Source organism: Pseudogymnoascus verrucosus (assembly GCF_001662655.1).
Source record: "Pseudogymnoascus verrucosus strain UAMH 10579 unplaced genomic scaffold scaffold_8, whole genome shotgun sequence".
Lineage (NCBI taxonomy): Eukaryota > Fungi > Ascomycota > Leotiomycetes > Thelebolales > Thelebolaceae > Pseudogymnoascus > Pseudogymnoascus verrucosus.
The window spans coordinates 417,616-433,427 of record NW_017263659.1 but is presented as its reverse complement, the minus strand read 5'-3'; the positions used below and the strand labels follow the sequence as shown (position 1 = coordinate 433,427).

Here is a 15,812-nt window from a genome sequence, read left to right as displayed (position 1 = left end):
ACGAGCACAGATCTAGTCTATCGCATATACACTCGTCCATGACCGTTATTGCCCCACAGTTGGCTGTACACATTTAATAAAACGCGGAGATTGATATCGTGATACATATGCAATACAAGATAATCGTCGTTACGACGATTACACTTTGCAAGCAAAATTCGTAGTTTGATTCATTTACCATTTCTGAATCTTCAAGGATTTACTTAACCCAGTTGAAATCACACTGAGTTCTCAATTTTCATTTTTGGTCTCAGTTAAAGATATATTGAAAGGAATAAGTCACATTCATTCCCTCTGCAGGTTATGTCTTGTTTTTTTTTACACGTGAGCAGTTGCTAGACCCTCACTGTCAGTATCCTTCGTCCTGTAAAACCCAAGTGCATTCAACATGGGCTTGTCGTCAAAGCGGTACAAATAGACTGTCTCCTTCTCATCCGCGAAGTGCTCATAAGTGTACCAAGCTGGTATACAGAAAGTGTCACTCTTCTTCCAGGTAATTTTCTCGCCATTGATCCGCGAGTAACCAGATCCTTCAATGATGTGGTACACAGAGGAAGCAGTTTCCTGGACCGCAGGTGAACTCTTTCCGGGGTTCAAGCGCTCCGCACATCCACCCAATGACTTGGACACTTCGCTGCCGTCACCCCTCAAATATCTCTTAATAACGTAGTATCCCTGTTCAGAATCGAGAGCTGCCTTCATTCTGGGCCATGGAAATACAATCGGGCTTTCACTAGTGTCCACATTCTCTGCTGGATATCGGCTCTCCTTGTAATGCTCCACAAAATGAACGGGGAAGTGAACGAAAGAAGGTAGATCTAAGCCGTCGAGCCAGATCATTGGTCCTGATCCGTCCTTTCCGTGATCGTGCCAGTTCCATGTTGGAGTCAAAATCACATCTCCACGGGTCATGTTGATTCGCCGGCCGTGGACAGCCGTAAACCCGCCAGTGCCCTCGATGATAAAGCGCATTGCAAAGGCTCTGTGACGATGTGCAGGTGCGGTCTCATTTGGCATGACGAGCTGGAGGCCCGCATAGAGGGTGTCCGTTGTATATGGCGCCACTTGAAGCTCGTCAGTAACGAATCCCTTACATAGATTTCCCCTTGTGATGACGAGAAAATCGGACTAAAACGTAGAACAAACCTCTTTCAGGATTGACCAACATAAGCACTCTTCTCTCCGCTTGCTTCTCGGTTATCTGCTCGCCCGCGCGAAGAAGATGGGGCCTGATTTTCTCAAAGTTCCAGAGATGAGGTTTCGCGGTAGGATTTGGGAGGGGCGGATTCAGTTTGCTCATCTGCGCCCACAATGGCTTTGTATTCTGCTTCTCAAGGTCGCTGAGCAGATTGTCCGTCACCCCCGCAGAATTAGAAGTGTCATTGTTCTCCATGATTGCTGGTGTTCAAGTTGTGATTGATACTGACTTGTGACAGCCGATATCAGGAGTCTATGGGAGCATTTATCTTCATTATTAGAAGGCAACTTTAGCAACTGTAGCAATACCCCATGCTGTCATTTGCCGCTAAGCGGTTGGGTTGTGCTTGTTGGGGACAGAGCGGAGAGCAGGTATATACCGGGGGTATATCGGATGTCCTCGGGGAGCAGGAAATCGGCGCCTCAATCATCATTATTTGTAGGTATGTGCTATGGCCGGGGGTTTACAGGAAGGCTCCAGCGAATCAACCCCACTACTGTCGAGCGGGGTCGATTAAAGCACCAGATAATATCGCGGCCAGAAACGCATCAACGATAAAGTCGACGCTCGATCGACGCCGAATTCAGGTCGAAATTCACGACACCACTGATACCCAACAAGACAACATAAACTATAAGCGCAATGTCACAAACCTTAGAAGAACAGCTACTGGTCAATGGCACCAATCATCAGCTAGCCAAGCGCATTCAAATACCCCTGAATATGCCAAAACATCCAACTCGATCACTGCAGTTTCTGGACGAATTGAACAGTCAACCGACTAAAGTGACGGTCCCACTGGAAGCTAAAGTAAAACTTAAGATAATCGTCGTAGGCGCAGGCTTAGGGGGGTTGGCATGCACAATTGCATTGGCTCGACGAGGACACGAAGTTGTAGTCTATGAACAAACGGCGGTACTTGGAGAAGTACGTTCACCTCATTTGGCGTATTGAATAATGAGCTGATAAAATCTAGGTTGGAGCAGGAATACAAATACCATCTAACTCCGCCCGCCTGCTACATTCCTGGGGCGTGGGAACTTTCCTCGAACCTCACGTTGTAGAACCGAATGGGATGACATTTAGACGATGGGAGGATGGAAGCACAATAGGGTATACGAAATTGGTACCTGACTTCCGAAAGAACTTTAAAGCCCCATACTATGTTGTGCATCGCGCACACTTCCATGATGCACTCTATCAGAGAGCATTAGAGCTTGGCGTTGAAGTAAGACTAGCAAGTCGAGTTGAAAATTATGATTTGAGCAAGCCGAGTCTCACACTTCGGTCTGGAGAGGTAATCTTTGCAGATCTAATCGTTGCTGCTGATGGTACGTCGATGTTATGTGTGCGCTACTACACAGTTCGTTGACGAGTAATAGGAGTCAAATCGGCAGCAAGAAAATTAGTCCTTGAAGGGGAGGATAAACCACCACAGCCGACAGGCTTTGCCGCCTACAGAGCGACTGTTGACGTTGAAAAGATGAGGTCGGATCCGGCTATCTCGTGGCTACTTGAAAAGCCATCTTTGAACATATGGATTGGAGAGGATCGCCATGTCATGACGTATACTATTGCTGCAGGAAAATCATTCAACATGGTCCTTTCACATGTAGACCTCACGGATCCCTCAACTTGGAAGCCAGAAACCGCGATTTGTGACATGAGAAAAGAGTTCTCGGGATGGGACCCAAGGCTGGTCAAGATTATCAACCTAGTTGAAAGCACTCTCAAGTGGCCGCTGATGATGGGCACTGAACTGAAGACCTGGATCGCACCGAGCAAGAAAGTTCTGATTATGGGCGATGCTGCGCACCCAATGGTACCATACATGTCGCAGGGCGCAGCGATGGCTGTTGAAGACGGCGGGGCTCTTGCTACTGTCTTGTCACTTATCAGCGATCCTGAAGAAATTCCCCGTGCTCTTGAAGTCTTCGAGGCAGAGCGTATGAAGCGTTCTGTCCAGATGCAACAAGCCAGCTTATTGAACGGAACGTTGTGGCACTTTCCAGATGGACCTGAGCAACGGCTTAGGGATGAATCTATGAAACCAGAGGTCGAAGGCAGAAGTTTCAGCTGGAGCGCGAACCAGTGGAGTGACCCTGTAACGCAGTGGTGGGCATATGGCTACGATGCGGAAGAAGCGGTAGAGGCAGCCTGGAATGATAGAAATGCCAGTAAGGATCCATAGATAAATCTAAAAAACAGTCAAGGCATATTAATTAGAAGGATTATTCTTTGGCGTGTGATTCCTGTAAAGCTACGAATATTATTTACAAATGATTGGAGTACAGAACACTGCCCATCTAAAATCATTGTATTAAGTAGACTTGCAGACTGGCGGACTAATCCCACTAGTAATCCTTATTTCAAATCCAACTCTACATATGGCTCTAAGGAGTTTATGACTGGATTATAATCCGTGGTCGGCTATTGCGGGCTCCGCCAGACTATCTATGGCACCGAAGAGACGACTTTATACTCCGGCAAAAGGATTCAATTCTTAATTGTGGTCGATTCTGGACGTAAGGTGGATCGGAAATGGAGTATAAGAGAATGGTTTATCTATAGAGTGTATAGACGCTGGTCATGTGCTCAAGGTGTATTGGTTCTTAACCTCAAATTGCAGTGGCTTATTCACGTCCATGTTAGGATAAGATGCGGCAACGTCGTATTCTTGATCATGATAATATAGATAATGGTACTTATTATCACGCGAACTTGACACCATTCTTCAATGTACCAATTTCAGATATTTCCACTTCCATCACGTTTCCAGGAACAAGATACTTGGGGGGATTGAGACCTGCCCCAACCCCTCCTGGAGTTCCCGTCATAATCACACTGCCTTTCTGTAGCGTTGTTCCAGAACTCAAGTACGAGATCAAATATGGAACGCCAAAGAGCAAATCTCCTACACTTTCGTCCTGCCTCACTTCTCCGTTAATAATGGTTTTCAGGTGGAGCTTGGCAGGATCTTTGATTAAATCTGCGTTCACCAAAACCGGACCCAGTGGAGCGAATGTGTCGAATCCTTTACTGAACCCCCATTGAGGGATGCGACCAGCAAATGCAGGATCTCTTTGCAATTTTCTGGAGGAGATGTCGTTTCCACACGTGTATGCTCCAACATACGACAGTGCATCCGCTTCAGAGACATCTTTACAATCGCGGTTGAGTACGAGGCACTAGGGACTCAGTCAGACGAGGGATGCTAGGAGCATCTTGGAGGAAAGAGCATAAAGACATACCAGTTCGCCCTCATAGTCTGCTTGGTCGTCTTGGCAAATTTTAGGAATAATTACATCTTCGTTGTGGCCAATGACAGAAGGCACTGGTTTAAAAAAGATGAACGGGAATGGAGGTGGCGAGCGGCCAGCCTCCTTGACTGTATCTGTTAGTATTGTCTCGATCGAATCTTGGTGTTTATAGCTTACTATGTTTTGCATAATTCAGTCCAACACATCTGAGGATCGGGATATCTTCTTGAGCTAGAGGTCCGAGCAATTCGTCCACAGTGACTACTTCGTCCGACACCTTGGTTAATCCAGTCGTATCGTAAATATCTTCACCAGTGATAACTTTCGCCTGAAGCTTGGTCTCGGCTGTTGTCTTGCCAAGATCAAAGTCGGCTGATGGCAATATTGGCTCTCCCCGGAGCACGCGCCCGTCAGTGGCTACAAATCGGATCAAGCGCTTCCAGACAACCATTGCAAATATTTTGATTTTATTAAAAGCCCTGAGTGTCTTTTTTTAATGATGTGGTATTATAATGCAGCTCTTGCTTACGTACTGGTGTCTTGCTAGGTGTCCATGGCATCCGGGGAGTCGTCGGGACTACCGGTTGGCGCTATTTCTGGCAAAGCAACAGCTTACAACAGCCCCACAACAGAATTTCCAATGCCCCATTGTTAGGCTAATTTGGAAGAATAATGGACATAGTGGGCCTCTGAACCGTCCTTTATGCTCATTCCATGTACACAGTAACTCAAATCGGGAGTTTTACTACAGCTCGTCCGCTAATCCCATTGATTCGCAACTTCTCCAATACTTCACCGAGCTCTTGGAAGTCAAAGACATCTACAATAGCTTTTATCTTTCCTTCAGAGGCCATTTCCAATAAACTCTTCATCTCTTGCTCAGTTCCGACAGAAGAACCAAATACGCTAATACCTCGCACAATCATCATGAATGGACTGATGGGTAGCTCCTCCATCGCGAGTCCAACACAAACTAAAACGCCTGTATTGCGAAGTTGAGCTATTGCTTGCGCGTATCCGGCCTTGTTGCCAGCCAAGCAAACTGCGCCGTGGACTCCGTACCCGTTGGTCAACTCCTTTACTGTTTTATCAACGTCATCTACTTTGAAGTCGAGAAAGCGAGTCGCACCAAGCTCTAGGCACAATTTGCGCTTAGACTCGCCACTATCAACAGCAATAACTTTCAAACCTAGCGCATGGGCAATTTGTACGCCACTTTTCGAGTTTTTACGTTAGCTTCGGTTTTTGCTATCACAGGCAGTCAAGCTTACAGATGTCCAAGACCGCCGCCGGCTCCTGGCAAGAGCAGCCACTCGCCAGGCTTCAAACGCAGTTTTAGGATGGCAGAGTAAATAGTAATGCCAGCTATTGACTAGTGAGTTTGATATCATAGTAACAAAAAATATGACTTACCACACAGCAGAGGGGCAGCAAGCTCAGAGCTGATACCATCAGGAATGAAAGTCAATGGTTTAGCCATAGAACAAATGTATTCTACCGAAAGTAAGCGTTGTTCTTTAGGCAAACACAAAGTTAAAGAATAGCTACGTTGAAATGTTCCTAGAACGTTCTATGATATGGTAAGTACCTGATTTTTCTATAGACTTAGACAGCTTTAGTGCTTACCCTGCCTGGATTCTTTTGATTCGGACAGTATGTTACATCTTTGGAACATATCTCGCAGTCATCACAGTACTTGTAAAGCCACCTGTGACATGGTTAGTTGTATATGGAATTAAATTGCATAGAAAATGCGTACTTGATACCAACTCGTTTGCCAATGAGATCCTGAGAAACATTTGAGCCAGCTACAACAGTTAAATCGGTAACATTGACGGTGTAAAGCCATTTGGAGGTAGGATAAATGCGCAAACCGCGTTGAGACCTACCCTTAATAATGTGTCCAATGCCTTCATGGCCGGCAATATTGACTTTCATTGGCGTCTTGCCTGTAATGCTGTACAGGTCTGAATGGCTTAAAGAATTGTTAACATTTGTGGTCATTGTATACCATTATCACACGGTACTAATTAGTTCTAGAAGACTCACCAGACACCTGTACAGTCCAACTTAATGAGAACCTCTTCTGCCGATGGACTAGGAATTGGAAGGTCATCCCGAATCACTACACGGGCATCTGGACCAGGGTTTTCCACCCATGCTCCTATCTGATGTTCTGTGCGTACAGCCATACTTGGTTGCTACGATTGCACGATTGAAGAGGACAAAACACTTTACATCCAGGTCATCAAAGATGAGGAGTGTAGTTCCGTTCATAACATAGACGATTTGCGAGTTGTCGGCGGCCGCGTATATATCGGGATGCGAGCAAACAACTCCGAAGTGCGGTCTTGGCTATTTGCGACCACCTAAAGGTACGCCCACTTTAACAATACGAATATATTATATGATTAATTTGCAACATACAATAACAGGTCACCTGCTATCATAATAAGTTTCTTCTCCGACATTGAGACTTCTGAACGTATTACTAGGAAAATGGGTTCTGAATCACAAATAAGTGTACCTTTGAGCTACATCTTTGTAGTTGCACATCAATTTCGAGGACAGTATTCTCATGACTGAAGAAGCTGCATCGCTCACCACCTCTCCAACTCTCTCCGGAACCATACCAGCCTCTCAAAATCTAGAGTCGCAGGTTCTGATTCTTACAGAACCATTGGGTGTTATACTTAGGATTGCTCCCTGGAATTCCCCTCTCATACTTGGTTTACGCAGCGTCCTTCCGGCCATTGCAGCCGGAAAGATAGCAATTCTTAACGGTACCGAGTTGTCACCACGTGTTCATTGCTTCATCGCAGCATTGTTTCGCGAAGCTAGTTTCCCATCTGGTGTCTGCAATTTCCTTCTTCACCGAGCAGAGGACGCAGTCCAAGTATTTGATACGATCATCGAGAGACCGGAAATCCGAAAATGTAATTTCAGTGGAAGTACTGCAATCGGAAGATCTATTGCAAGCAATGCATCAAGGGCATTAAAGCCGTGCTTGCTAGAGTTAGGGGGTAAAAACTTTGCTATTGTTTTGGAAGATGCAGATCATGAAAAGGCTACAAACTTGGTTGCAGAAGGCGCCTTCTTAAATGTAAGAAACATACACATAAGATCAAATACTTATCCGAAGCTTACTTGACATTCACAGAACGGGCAGATCTGTATGTCGACGGATACCTGCTTGATTGCCACTCAGGTGTTTTCTAAGTTCCGGGAAGCTCTGATCTCTCACCTTCAAAAACCAGGTCCCACATCACAAATGACAAATCTAATAACAACGACGGCCTCCTCTCGCATTGGGCATTCGATGACCGATGCAGCTGCCAAGGGTGCAACTCCCAGCAGTATTTGAGCACGATGCCAGAAGCAAAAACCCAAAGCACAGAGCCAATGTGCTGACCGTGGTTGAAGGTGTGACTCCTGACATGGACATATATTCCCACGAGAGTTTCGGGCCGTTGATATCACTAATTCCTATTGAGACAACAGATGAAGCTGTTGCTGTTGCTATTGTCAACGAATGCAGGTATGGTCTCTCGGCTGCTGTTCACTCAAAGGATGACTACAGGGCACTATCCTTAGCCAAGGAATTACAGGTTGGGGCTGTACACATCAACGGGGCAACGGTGCATGATGAGAGCACATTGCTACATGGAGGTTATAGGGACAGCGGTTGGGGCAGGTTTGGAGCCGGGTGGGGTTTAGCCGAGCTCGTACAGACGAAGACAATGGTGATGAATAAATAAGTGGATTTTTAAGTCATGAGTTTTAAGAACGACGTAATCATCAAAAAGGCCAGGGAACCAAAAGCAGCGCGTTAGAGATGTCTTTTGTCTCTGAATGTATGGGGACCGGCCGTGCGGGTCTGGCCTGGGAGTGAATCTCCACCTTCATAATATGTGGAGCAGCGGGACAACTAGCGCCCCGCTCAACATGCTTCGTAATTCCGTTATATACGCGGCCTATCCCCGCAAACTGCTACGCACGACATTATTCATTTTCGCTCGATATCTATGATCTTTTCTTCTCCCCGGATTTTCACCTGATTGTACCAGCACAGTTTCATCCCCACCAAACCGAATGTTGATACCGGCACTTTAACCGTATGCCTGCATCGTGGACAGAATGCGAGGGTGGGGCAGAGACATCAGGGCCCAAACGACGGAGGATTTCCCTAGCCTGTAGTGCATGCAGAGCTAGAAAGTCACGTGTAAGCCTACAAGCTTTGCTTTTGATACACTTGCAAGCCATTTGTCCAATGGGTTCATGTTCAACATATGCATGTATCCTAGCTGTAGTGGCGCTTTCCATACCATACATCCGCTCGTTAGGCACGAAGCAACATGACCCTTTCCTAAGCTTTTGTGACTGATGTGAATTAGTGCGATGGTGCGAGGCCAAAGTGTTCGGCATGCAACGAGCTGAGCTTCGATTGCGTGTACATTCAATCAGCATCGAGTTCAAATGTAATTGTTGGAAAGGAATACCTTACTAGCCTTGAAGAACGGCTGAAAGCTGCGGAGGAGAATATATTATCTCTCCAAACATCTCAGTCTCGACAACAGCAGCATTTGCGCTTCGAAGACGTTGACGAACTTGTACCGAACGATGCCCATGGTGGAAATACAAATAAGGAGTTATTACCTCTTACCGATAATACCCGACCTGCTGATGGGTCAGAGGCTACTCATGTCATCACTCTAGAGGATGAAACCAATGAGCTGGGAACTGTCATTTTCAGCGTCGAAGAGAATTGTGGCTTTTTTGGTAAGTATTGTCGGGCTCCACACGTAACTCTTCTGACCGAAATTAGGACCATCATCAAATATTGCCCTCAACCGTCACGTGTCTCGTGCTGTCTTAAGGCTCTCTCGGACCCACCAAACCTTCTCCAATACTACTGATAACGAAAGCCAAAGACTGCATGCAGAGATGGGAATCATGAGCGCCTCAAGGCCATCATCCCCCAGCCCTCGCTCTCTTAGACTAGCAAACAGTACTGGAGACGAAACCGCTGTCAACATATACAGGCTTCCAACCGAAGAGCGAACTTGTGAGCTTATTTCTCGCTATTTCAGCGATACTGGACTTCTCTTTCCCTATATCCACGAAGAGACCTTTTGGGAATCGTACAACGAAATGAAAAGCAGCAATTTCACACGAACAAGAAGATCGTGGCTGGGCTTGCTTAACATTATTATGGCATTAGCAACCAGTACAACCATTGACACAGGCTCTAGCGCGGAAGAGAGGCTTCGAGAGTGTGATATTTACTACCAAAGAGCGATGGGATTATGTGAAAAGCAGATGATGCGCGGTACTAGTTTTGAAATTGGTTAGTAGATCAAAGTATCTTTCTTGTCTCATTGCTGACTTCATGGTTAGTACAATTTCTTCTCGTTATGGGCCAGTACCTTCAAGGTACTCAAAGGTCGGTAGAAACCTGGTCAATTCATGGTCTCGCTGTCAAAGCTGCCATGCAGCTTGGCTTACATTGCCCCAAAGTGTCGGGACATCTCTCTCCACTAATGCAGGAGTACAGAAAGCGAACATGGTATGGGTGTGTAGTACTTGACCGTACACTTAGCATGACCTTCGGAAGGCCATCAGCAATCCCAGGCGACTATGTAGTGCTCGACCTTCCGTGCAATGTTGGGATGAGCAATCCACCGGGCGTGATTGCCCCAAGAACAGAGGCCAGCTTGGGCTTTTTCAACGCGACTATGTTAGAAATCTGCAAGTCTTCTATATTCATTGTTCAACATTACTGACATCCCCTAGCACACTATACATGATAATGTGGAACGTGATACAAACGGCTTATGGCAGCAACCTCGGTTCTGAGAGTAATGTTGGGGTCGTTGAGAGGATCACTCGTATCTTTCCCATAGAACAGCAGCTCGTGGACTGGAAAAGACGTCTTCCGCCGACGCTGGCTTTACAGCAAGCAGCTAACGTTGCTCCCTCCCCATCTGTGATGGTCGATTCCCAGGATTTCTTCCTTGAAAAATTTCGTGTTATTCTTACACTACGACACCATAACCTACGAGTTCTTCTTCACCGTCCTATTCTCGTTAGCTTTCTTGACCTGGCGGGAAATAATTCGCCGCAGGACGATCCGGAAACCTCTAGATATCTGGAACAGTTTGGCGGTAACAGCGTCCAGTAAGTAATCCAAACTTTTTTTTCTACTTGCCCAAATTTAAACCACGAGAGCGGAAGCCTAATATGAGTTTCAATCGCAGAATATGTGTCCAATCCTCCATTGAGATTATCTCACTCATTAGCACAATTGTAGCCTCTACAGGCCTACGCCGAACCTGGCTGGGAGCCTGGTGGTTCACCTTATACTACACCTTTAATGCTGCTCTCGTACTCTTCGCAGCCCTGCTTGTTGTGCAAAGTCAGCACTCCGGTTCGACGGGTGGGATTCCGCTACTGGTATCACCAGCGGAGATGCACCGTGCTATGTTGGAAGCGAGCGTTGTACTACGTCGCCTCGACACAGAGAATCGAACGATTAAGAAGTGTGCTGAGTATGTTGAAAAGTTGATTGAGATATTTAAAACACTGGGTATGGATGACCTTCTCTCCAGCCTCTTCTGGATTTTTCAATTTGCTGTGTTTGTTTTTACCCCCCTGTGGCTAACGTATCTACCTTTGCAGCAGCAACATCGAACTCATTCATGCCTCTCCCGCTCAATCTAGACCCTTTATCCAGTGAAAAATTTCACTTTGGCAATAACGGTAACGAAACGTTCGCATGTCTTCCCGACCCTAGCGTTTCTAACACGTCGCCGTTGGGTATGGAACTCGGAGAATTTATTCTAGAAGAGGATCTAGAGTTTATAAATCAGCTGTTTTCTTTAGGTGCGACGACAGGAAATACACCAAGATCGGTATCAAGAGCGGCACCAGAAATGGCGCCAGGGCTTGATTTAAGGCTGGCTGCTGCAAGCCCTACCATAAATGGTGAATAATTAGGGACAGCATATCATTGTTGAATGCCATCGTCCCCCCTGCACCACCTATAGGCCTCGCGCTACCTGGGTCTTGAGTCAAGCTTCCACCCTTATAAAATTCAAAACTCGCTCACGCGATTTTTTTTATCAACATCGTGCACGACAAAGCTCCTGTTCCTGACGAACGTGGTGGCACAGCGGCACAGAGGGGATGGAAGATGTTGTGGCTTCGATAATTTCCGCGGGATTGGTGCAAAAATGCCTTCGATAAGGGATCGCAAGCGGCATTGTGGAGACAGGTACTGTTAGACGCAGCATCTAGATCTCGCCGTGTTAACCCCTCCCCTTTGTTACTTATGCTGTCGTTTGCTCCTTCCTGTCGTTGCTCCTTCTTGCCACTACCCTAACCTCCTTCTTGCCGGCGCCTAACGATGTCTCTGCTTCTATACCTACACATTGACGTCCCAACCTATCACCCCTTATATTGTGCCAAACTCAAAGAACAATCACATACGACCATAGACTCAAGAGAATTGGGCATTTCTGCCGGAGATGGTCGCTGAATGCAACAACTTTGAGACTTCTGTTGATGGAAACTTGATAACCAATTGCTGTATCGCGTGAACGGTTCTGAGGCCAATGCTGCTTTTATCTGACAACACCACCGCACGAAACGGCCAAACGTACACGGCCATCGCAAAACGGGAAGATGTACGAGCTAGCGCTTTGCAAGGTAGACAACTACTGTAGTAAGTATTACAATTATCGTATAAAGTCCTCTGTTTTCCAATGTTGGAAGTCGTCTTTCCAAATCCCGGAAACGGTAAATCGGCTGTCTAGAAGTTGATTGTCCAGAGAGGTGTCAGTCAGTTGGATTATCACGTTATCACGTGGACTTGGATATCATCCTTGTCTGTTGGTGGGAGGACCGGAATACGGGGACCACACACGAATTCTACAGATCAATTGAATTACAACCTAATCTACGGGCCTACGTACGCTACTTGTAGTCCTGGGGGAAACCCCCAAATCCCTGATAAACTGGGCTTTCCGGGCTCAGCTGGGCTTTGGATCAGTGTCTTCCAATAGTATGGCGCCACTGTCTCACTCGCAAGCCAACTGGGAACTGGACGGTCCCACGGGGATAACCCGTCATTTGGGCGTAAAAACCGACCGTATCCCACGCGGATTTCTGTTGTAATAAAACCGACTATAAGAACTACAGCAGAAGTGGATTGATTCACTTTTGCTAGTTCAACAATTTCCGTTTCCCCCAACAATCCTGCACGTGAAGGCGTCCTCACGTGACGCCCCTTTACAACATCCAATTGAACAGACACGAACTCAACCACAGCGTTAGCACCCGCGGCCTTAGACATGAACAATGGAACACAGCAATAGCTATTCTGTAAAATCTGTGTACAAATTTGCCAATAAAGATATTACTACGTTTCAGGCATAAATAGCATGGTAAATCGTCAGAATCGCAACGAACAAACGCGGCTTAACTACCTCCTCCACACCCACCGCCCCCACAACCACCACCACAACCTCCGCCACAGCCTCCCCCACAGCCTCCCCCACAGCCTCCACCACATCCACTCCCGCAGCCAGTTCCACAGCCAAAACCACAACCAAAACCAAAAGCACCTCCATCTCCGCCAGAACTGTGACCAGCATGCGTGTGCATGTGGCTTGGGCTCATAATGGGGAAATTATTGTGCTGCACCTCGGATGGCACGATAGAACACCATGATCCGTTATACCGATCTTTGGGGTCTTTGGGATGTCCAATGGCCAATGTCTCTCGATCCAAACTGGCCTGAAGCGACTTTTCCAACGTACCTCGTCTCTCCTTCACGACCTCCCACTCCTTCTGGCAGCGTTCTTGTTCTGGAAGTGTGGAATCCCAGATGATATTATCGAGCCTCTCAATCTCCTGCTGCCTGAGTCTATAGTCTTCCTTCAGCCGACGGCACGTACCCTCGTGCCGTTGCACCTGGAATCGCAGTAGCCCACGGTAGTAACGCCGCTTAAACAGTCGTATTGTCGGTTTGACGGCATCTCGGGCTTCCTCGGCGGCAGTAAGTTCCGATTGTATAGCGCGTGCCGTTCCTCGTACCTTACGCAATTCAGATTCTTCTTGCACTATGCTGCTGTAGGCGTTGTCTAGCGCATCTTTTATATGCTTGTTGTTTTTGTCGAAAGCGGCCAGCGCCTTTACATTGTCGAGCTTCTTCTGCTTGCATGCATCCCTTTGCTGTTGGATATCAGCCATTTTCGCATCATTTCCCGGAGCAAAGTATGACTCGTTGTATTTCATGGTCCAGAGATGGGCCGTCATGTCTTGTGCCGTAGAACGCATCCCCGTGCGGATTGTGTCATCATGGTTAATGCGCTGTCCTATGTGCCTCTTGCAGTAGGCGTGGTAGGCAGCCGGCGAGAGTTGGTGGGTGTGCCAGAAAAGGTCAATGTCGAGCGTCGGTACCAGTATGGATTGCTTCTCCTTCATGAGCTGCAAGAAGTTCAGGTAGCGGGAGACGGTAGATGGCGCCAGGATATAAGTTTCGTCTAAGTCTAGGATGCGGTCCACAAAGCCTGACTTGCAAAACTGTCGTTGTGGGCTCTCCCATAAGTTGAAGACTGGGTATCCAAACTCCTCGCGGGAATACCGCACCACCCTGTCTTGCAGATTGCGTCCATATCTAGAGAAGCTCGTTCTACAGCCTGGACATGTGAGGCTAGTCTGTGCGACTCTGTATCTGGCCCAGTCTGCCATGGGGATCGCATAGGTCTTTTTCTTGTTGCACCTCCATGAGCGGCATATGTAGCCTTGTATGTCCATGTTGTTCTTCGAAGTAACGTATGTTTGGCTGCCTCCATCACGGAACGCGATGATATCGTAAGGAATTTTGGGGTACTCTTTCATCCATGCGCGTTTGCTGGCCTCGTCTGTGTTGGACGATGCCATCCTTGCCAATGGAAATTCAATCTCTGCCTGCCAGAGCTTTGGGAAATTTGATTCTATGTCGCGCTGAAAGTTGAATGGTGAAAGAAGATGCGCATAGAATATGATGGCCACGTCCCTGCCATAGGAGAATAAGCAAAAACTCCAATATGAATACATATAGAAGTAGTTCTGGAATCCGGATCAATCTTACCATGGTGGGAGCGGCCACTCATCCTTAGTTGCAGTGCCGTGAGCGGTTACCCATTTTTCTAAAAGTTGCAAATACATCGGGTAGCGGATTTCGGCGCTCATCAAAAGGCATTGTGCTCTCCACCCAGCGTTCTTTTCCAGTCCTAAATCGCCGGGCGGAGGTGCTGGGTAAAGAGCCTCGTTTGCGCCGGCTTTCTCTGTGTCGTCAAAGATACCCTTGAACTTTCGCATCACTCTAAAGTGATCCTAACATATCACAAAACAACTATTAACACTCTGGGCACAAGTCGGATTAACCCAAGATAAAGATGCAGCATACCAGAATTCGCTCCTTTGGGTCGAACTCGGGGCTAACCGGGAATGTCAATTCTGAAGTGGTTGTCATGGCTGACCTTGCCATCTCACTGATGTGTTCGTGAGAAAATGTACATGCGCTGTGAACTTATCAAGATGTTGCACTTGACCGCCGCTGGCAGTGGGCGAGCCAAAGTACTTATGTAGGTAGCATAACGCTCTGCAACTGCTTCAGTTCTATAGAGAACTAGCGTGCACTTCGGTGAGGCGAAAGTGTAAAACGTAAAAGTAAGGCGAACTGCAAGGCAAGGCATATCGACGAAAATAGCTGCACTTGTCAGGCAGATTGACGGCTGTTTAGCGCCATGGCCTCAGACATGTTGTTGTCACACCTAGTCCTGACTTTGAGACAGTCCGACAGATTTTGTCAGGAGTGTAGACTCTTAGCTACGTATAATCGTGGTAAAACTTAGAGAATGAAGAAGTTTAGAGAACTAATCTTAGATGAGATCAAGCTGAGTCGATAGTATGAACAAGTCAACGGTTTTCGCGCTTGTCGGGTTGCTGTCGGTTACGAGGCTCTAGTGTCAGATCAGAGGTTACATAGACTCTAGGCCTTGGATAGTTTTCAGAACTAGATGAGCAGTACAAGAAAAAGCATCGAAGCACAGTCAACCATCCCCCGTTGCCACGAAGCCGCTGTCGTGATCGGATACACAGGATGCGGCCTTTCGAGAGGCCCGAGGCAGATTTCGGAATTAGCCAACCGTTTCGCGTTTTTAATCGCTCTTAGGTCGCTTAGGGGGTCGCCACAGGAAAGATGGACGTGCCTAGTGGCAGTGCAAGTAAAATGCAGCAATGGTCTAAGAGCGGGAACACGGAAGCGGGAGGCTGACAACGGGGGACGGTTTTAGTGGTGGTCTTAG

At 47.1% G+C, this 15,812-nt stretch overlaps 6 protein-coding genes across 6 annotated transcripts; 2 read left to right on the top strand and 4 right to left on the bottom strand.

Annotated features, from left to right (window-relative positions):
- Positions 1-249: 249 nt before the first annotated feature.
- VE01_02671 (uncharacterized protein) lies at positions 250-1,582 on the bottom strand. Its single transcript, XM_018272178.2, has 2 exons — positions 1,147-1,582; positions 250-1,064 (listed from the first exon to the last, which is right to left on the bottom strand). Exons 1-2 carry the CDS (start codon positions 1,391-1,393, stop codon positions 319-321), a joined length of 993 nt encoding a protein of 330 aa, XP_018133052.1. The 5' UTR covers positions 1,394-1,582; the 3' UTR covers positions 250-318.
- Positions 1,583-1,762: 180 nt separating this feature from the next.
- On the top strand, positions 1,763-3,389 carry VE01_02670 (uncharacterized protein; the record flags this gene model as incomplete). The annotated part of the gene is made up of 3 exons (XM_018272177.2): positions 1,763-2,125; positions 2,175-2,529; positions 2,581-3,389. Exons 1-3 carry the CDS (start codon positions 1,841-1,843, stop codon positions 3,387-3,389), a joined length of 1,449 nt encoding a protein of 482 aa, XP_018133051.1. The 5' UTR covers positions 1,763-1,840.
- Positions 3,390-3,909: 520 nt separating this feature from the next.
- VE01_02669 (uncharacterized protein) lies at positions 3,910-4,992 on the bottom strand (the record flags this gene model as incomplete). Its single annotated transcript, XM_018272176.2, has 3 exons — positions 4,636-4,992; positions 4,450-4,586; positions 3,910-4,386 (listed from the first exon to the last, which is right to left on the bottom strand). Exons 1-3 carry the CDS (start codon positions 4,907-4,909, stop codon positions 3,910-3,912), a joined length of 888 nt encoding a protein of 295 aa, XP_018132923.1. The 5' UTR covers positions 4,910-4,992.
- A 194-nt stretch (positions 4,993-5,186) lies between these two features.
- VE01_02668 (uncharacterized protein) lies at positions 5,187-6,650 on the bottom strand (the record flags this gene model as incomplete). Its single annotated transcript, XM_018272175.1, has 7 exons — positions 5,187-5,673; positions 5,730-5,823; positions 5,872-5,952; positions 6,007-6,028; positions 6,085-6,166; positions 6,218-6,433; positions 6,508-6,650. The coding sequence occupies 7 exons, from the start codon at positions 6,648-6,650 to the stop codon at positions 5,187-5,189; spliced, it is 1,125 nt and encodes a 374-aa protein (XP_018132924.1).
- A 1,805-nt stretch (positions 6,651-8,455) lies between these two features.
- Positions 8,456-12,421, top strand: VE01_02667 (uncharacterized protein). Its single transcript, XM_059463462.1, has 7 exons — positions 8,456-8,680; positions 8,853-9,237; positions 9,284-9,805; positions 9,856-10,195; positions 10,252-10,635; positions 10,716-11,044; positions 11,137-12,421. Exons 1-7 carry the CDS (start codon positions 8,576-8,578, stop codon positions 11,448-11,450), a joined length of 2,379 nt encoding a protein of 792 aa, XP_059319921.1. The 5' UTR covers positions 8,456-8,575; the 3' UTR covers positions 11,451-12,421.
- A 283-nt stretch (positions 12,422-12,704) lies between these two features.
- VE01_02666 (uncharacterized protein) lies at positions 12,705-15,630 on the bottom strand. Its single transcript, XM_059463461.1, has 3 exons — positions 14,912-15,630; positions 14,594-14,838; positions 12,705-14,518 (listed from the first exon to the last, which is right to left on the bottom strand). The coding sequence occupies exons 1-3, from the start codon at positions 14,990-14,992 to the stop codon at positions 12,937-12,939; spliced, it is 1,908 nt and encodes a 635-aa protein (XP_059319922.1). The 5' UTR covers positions 14,993-15,630; the 3' UTR covers positions 12,705-12,936.
- Between the last annotated feature and the right edge of the window lie 182 nt (positions 15,631-15,812).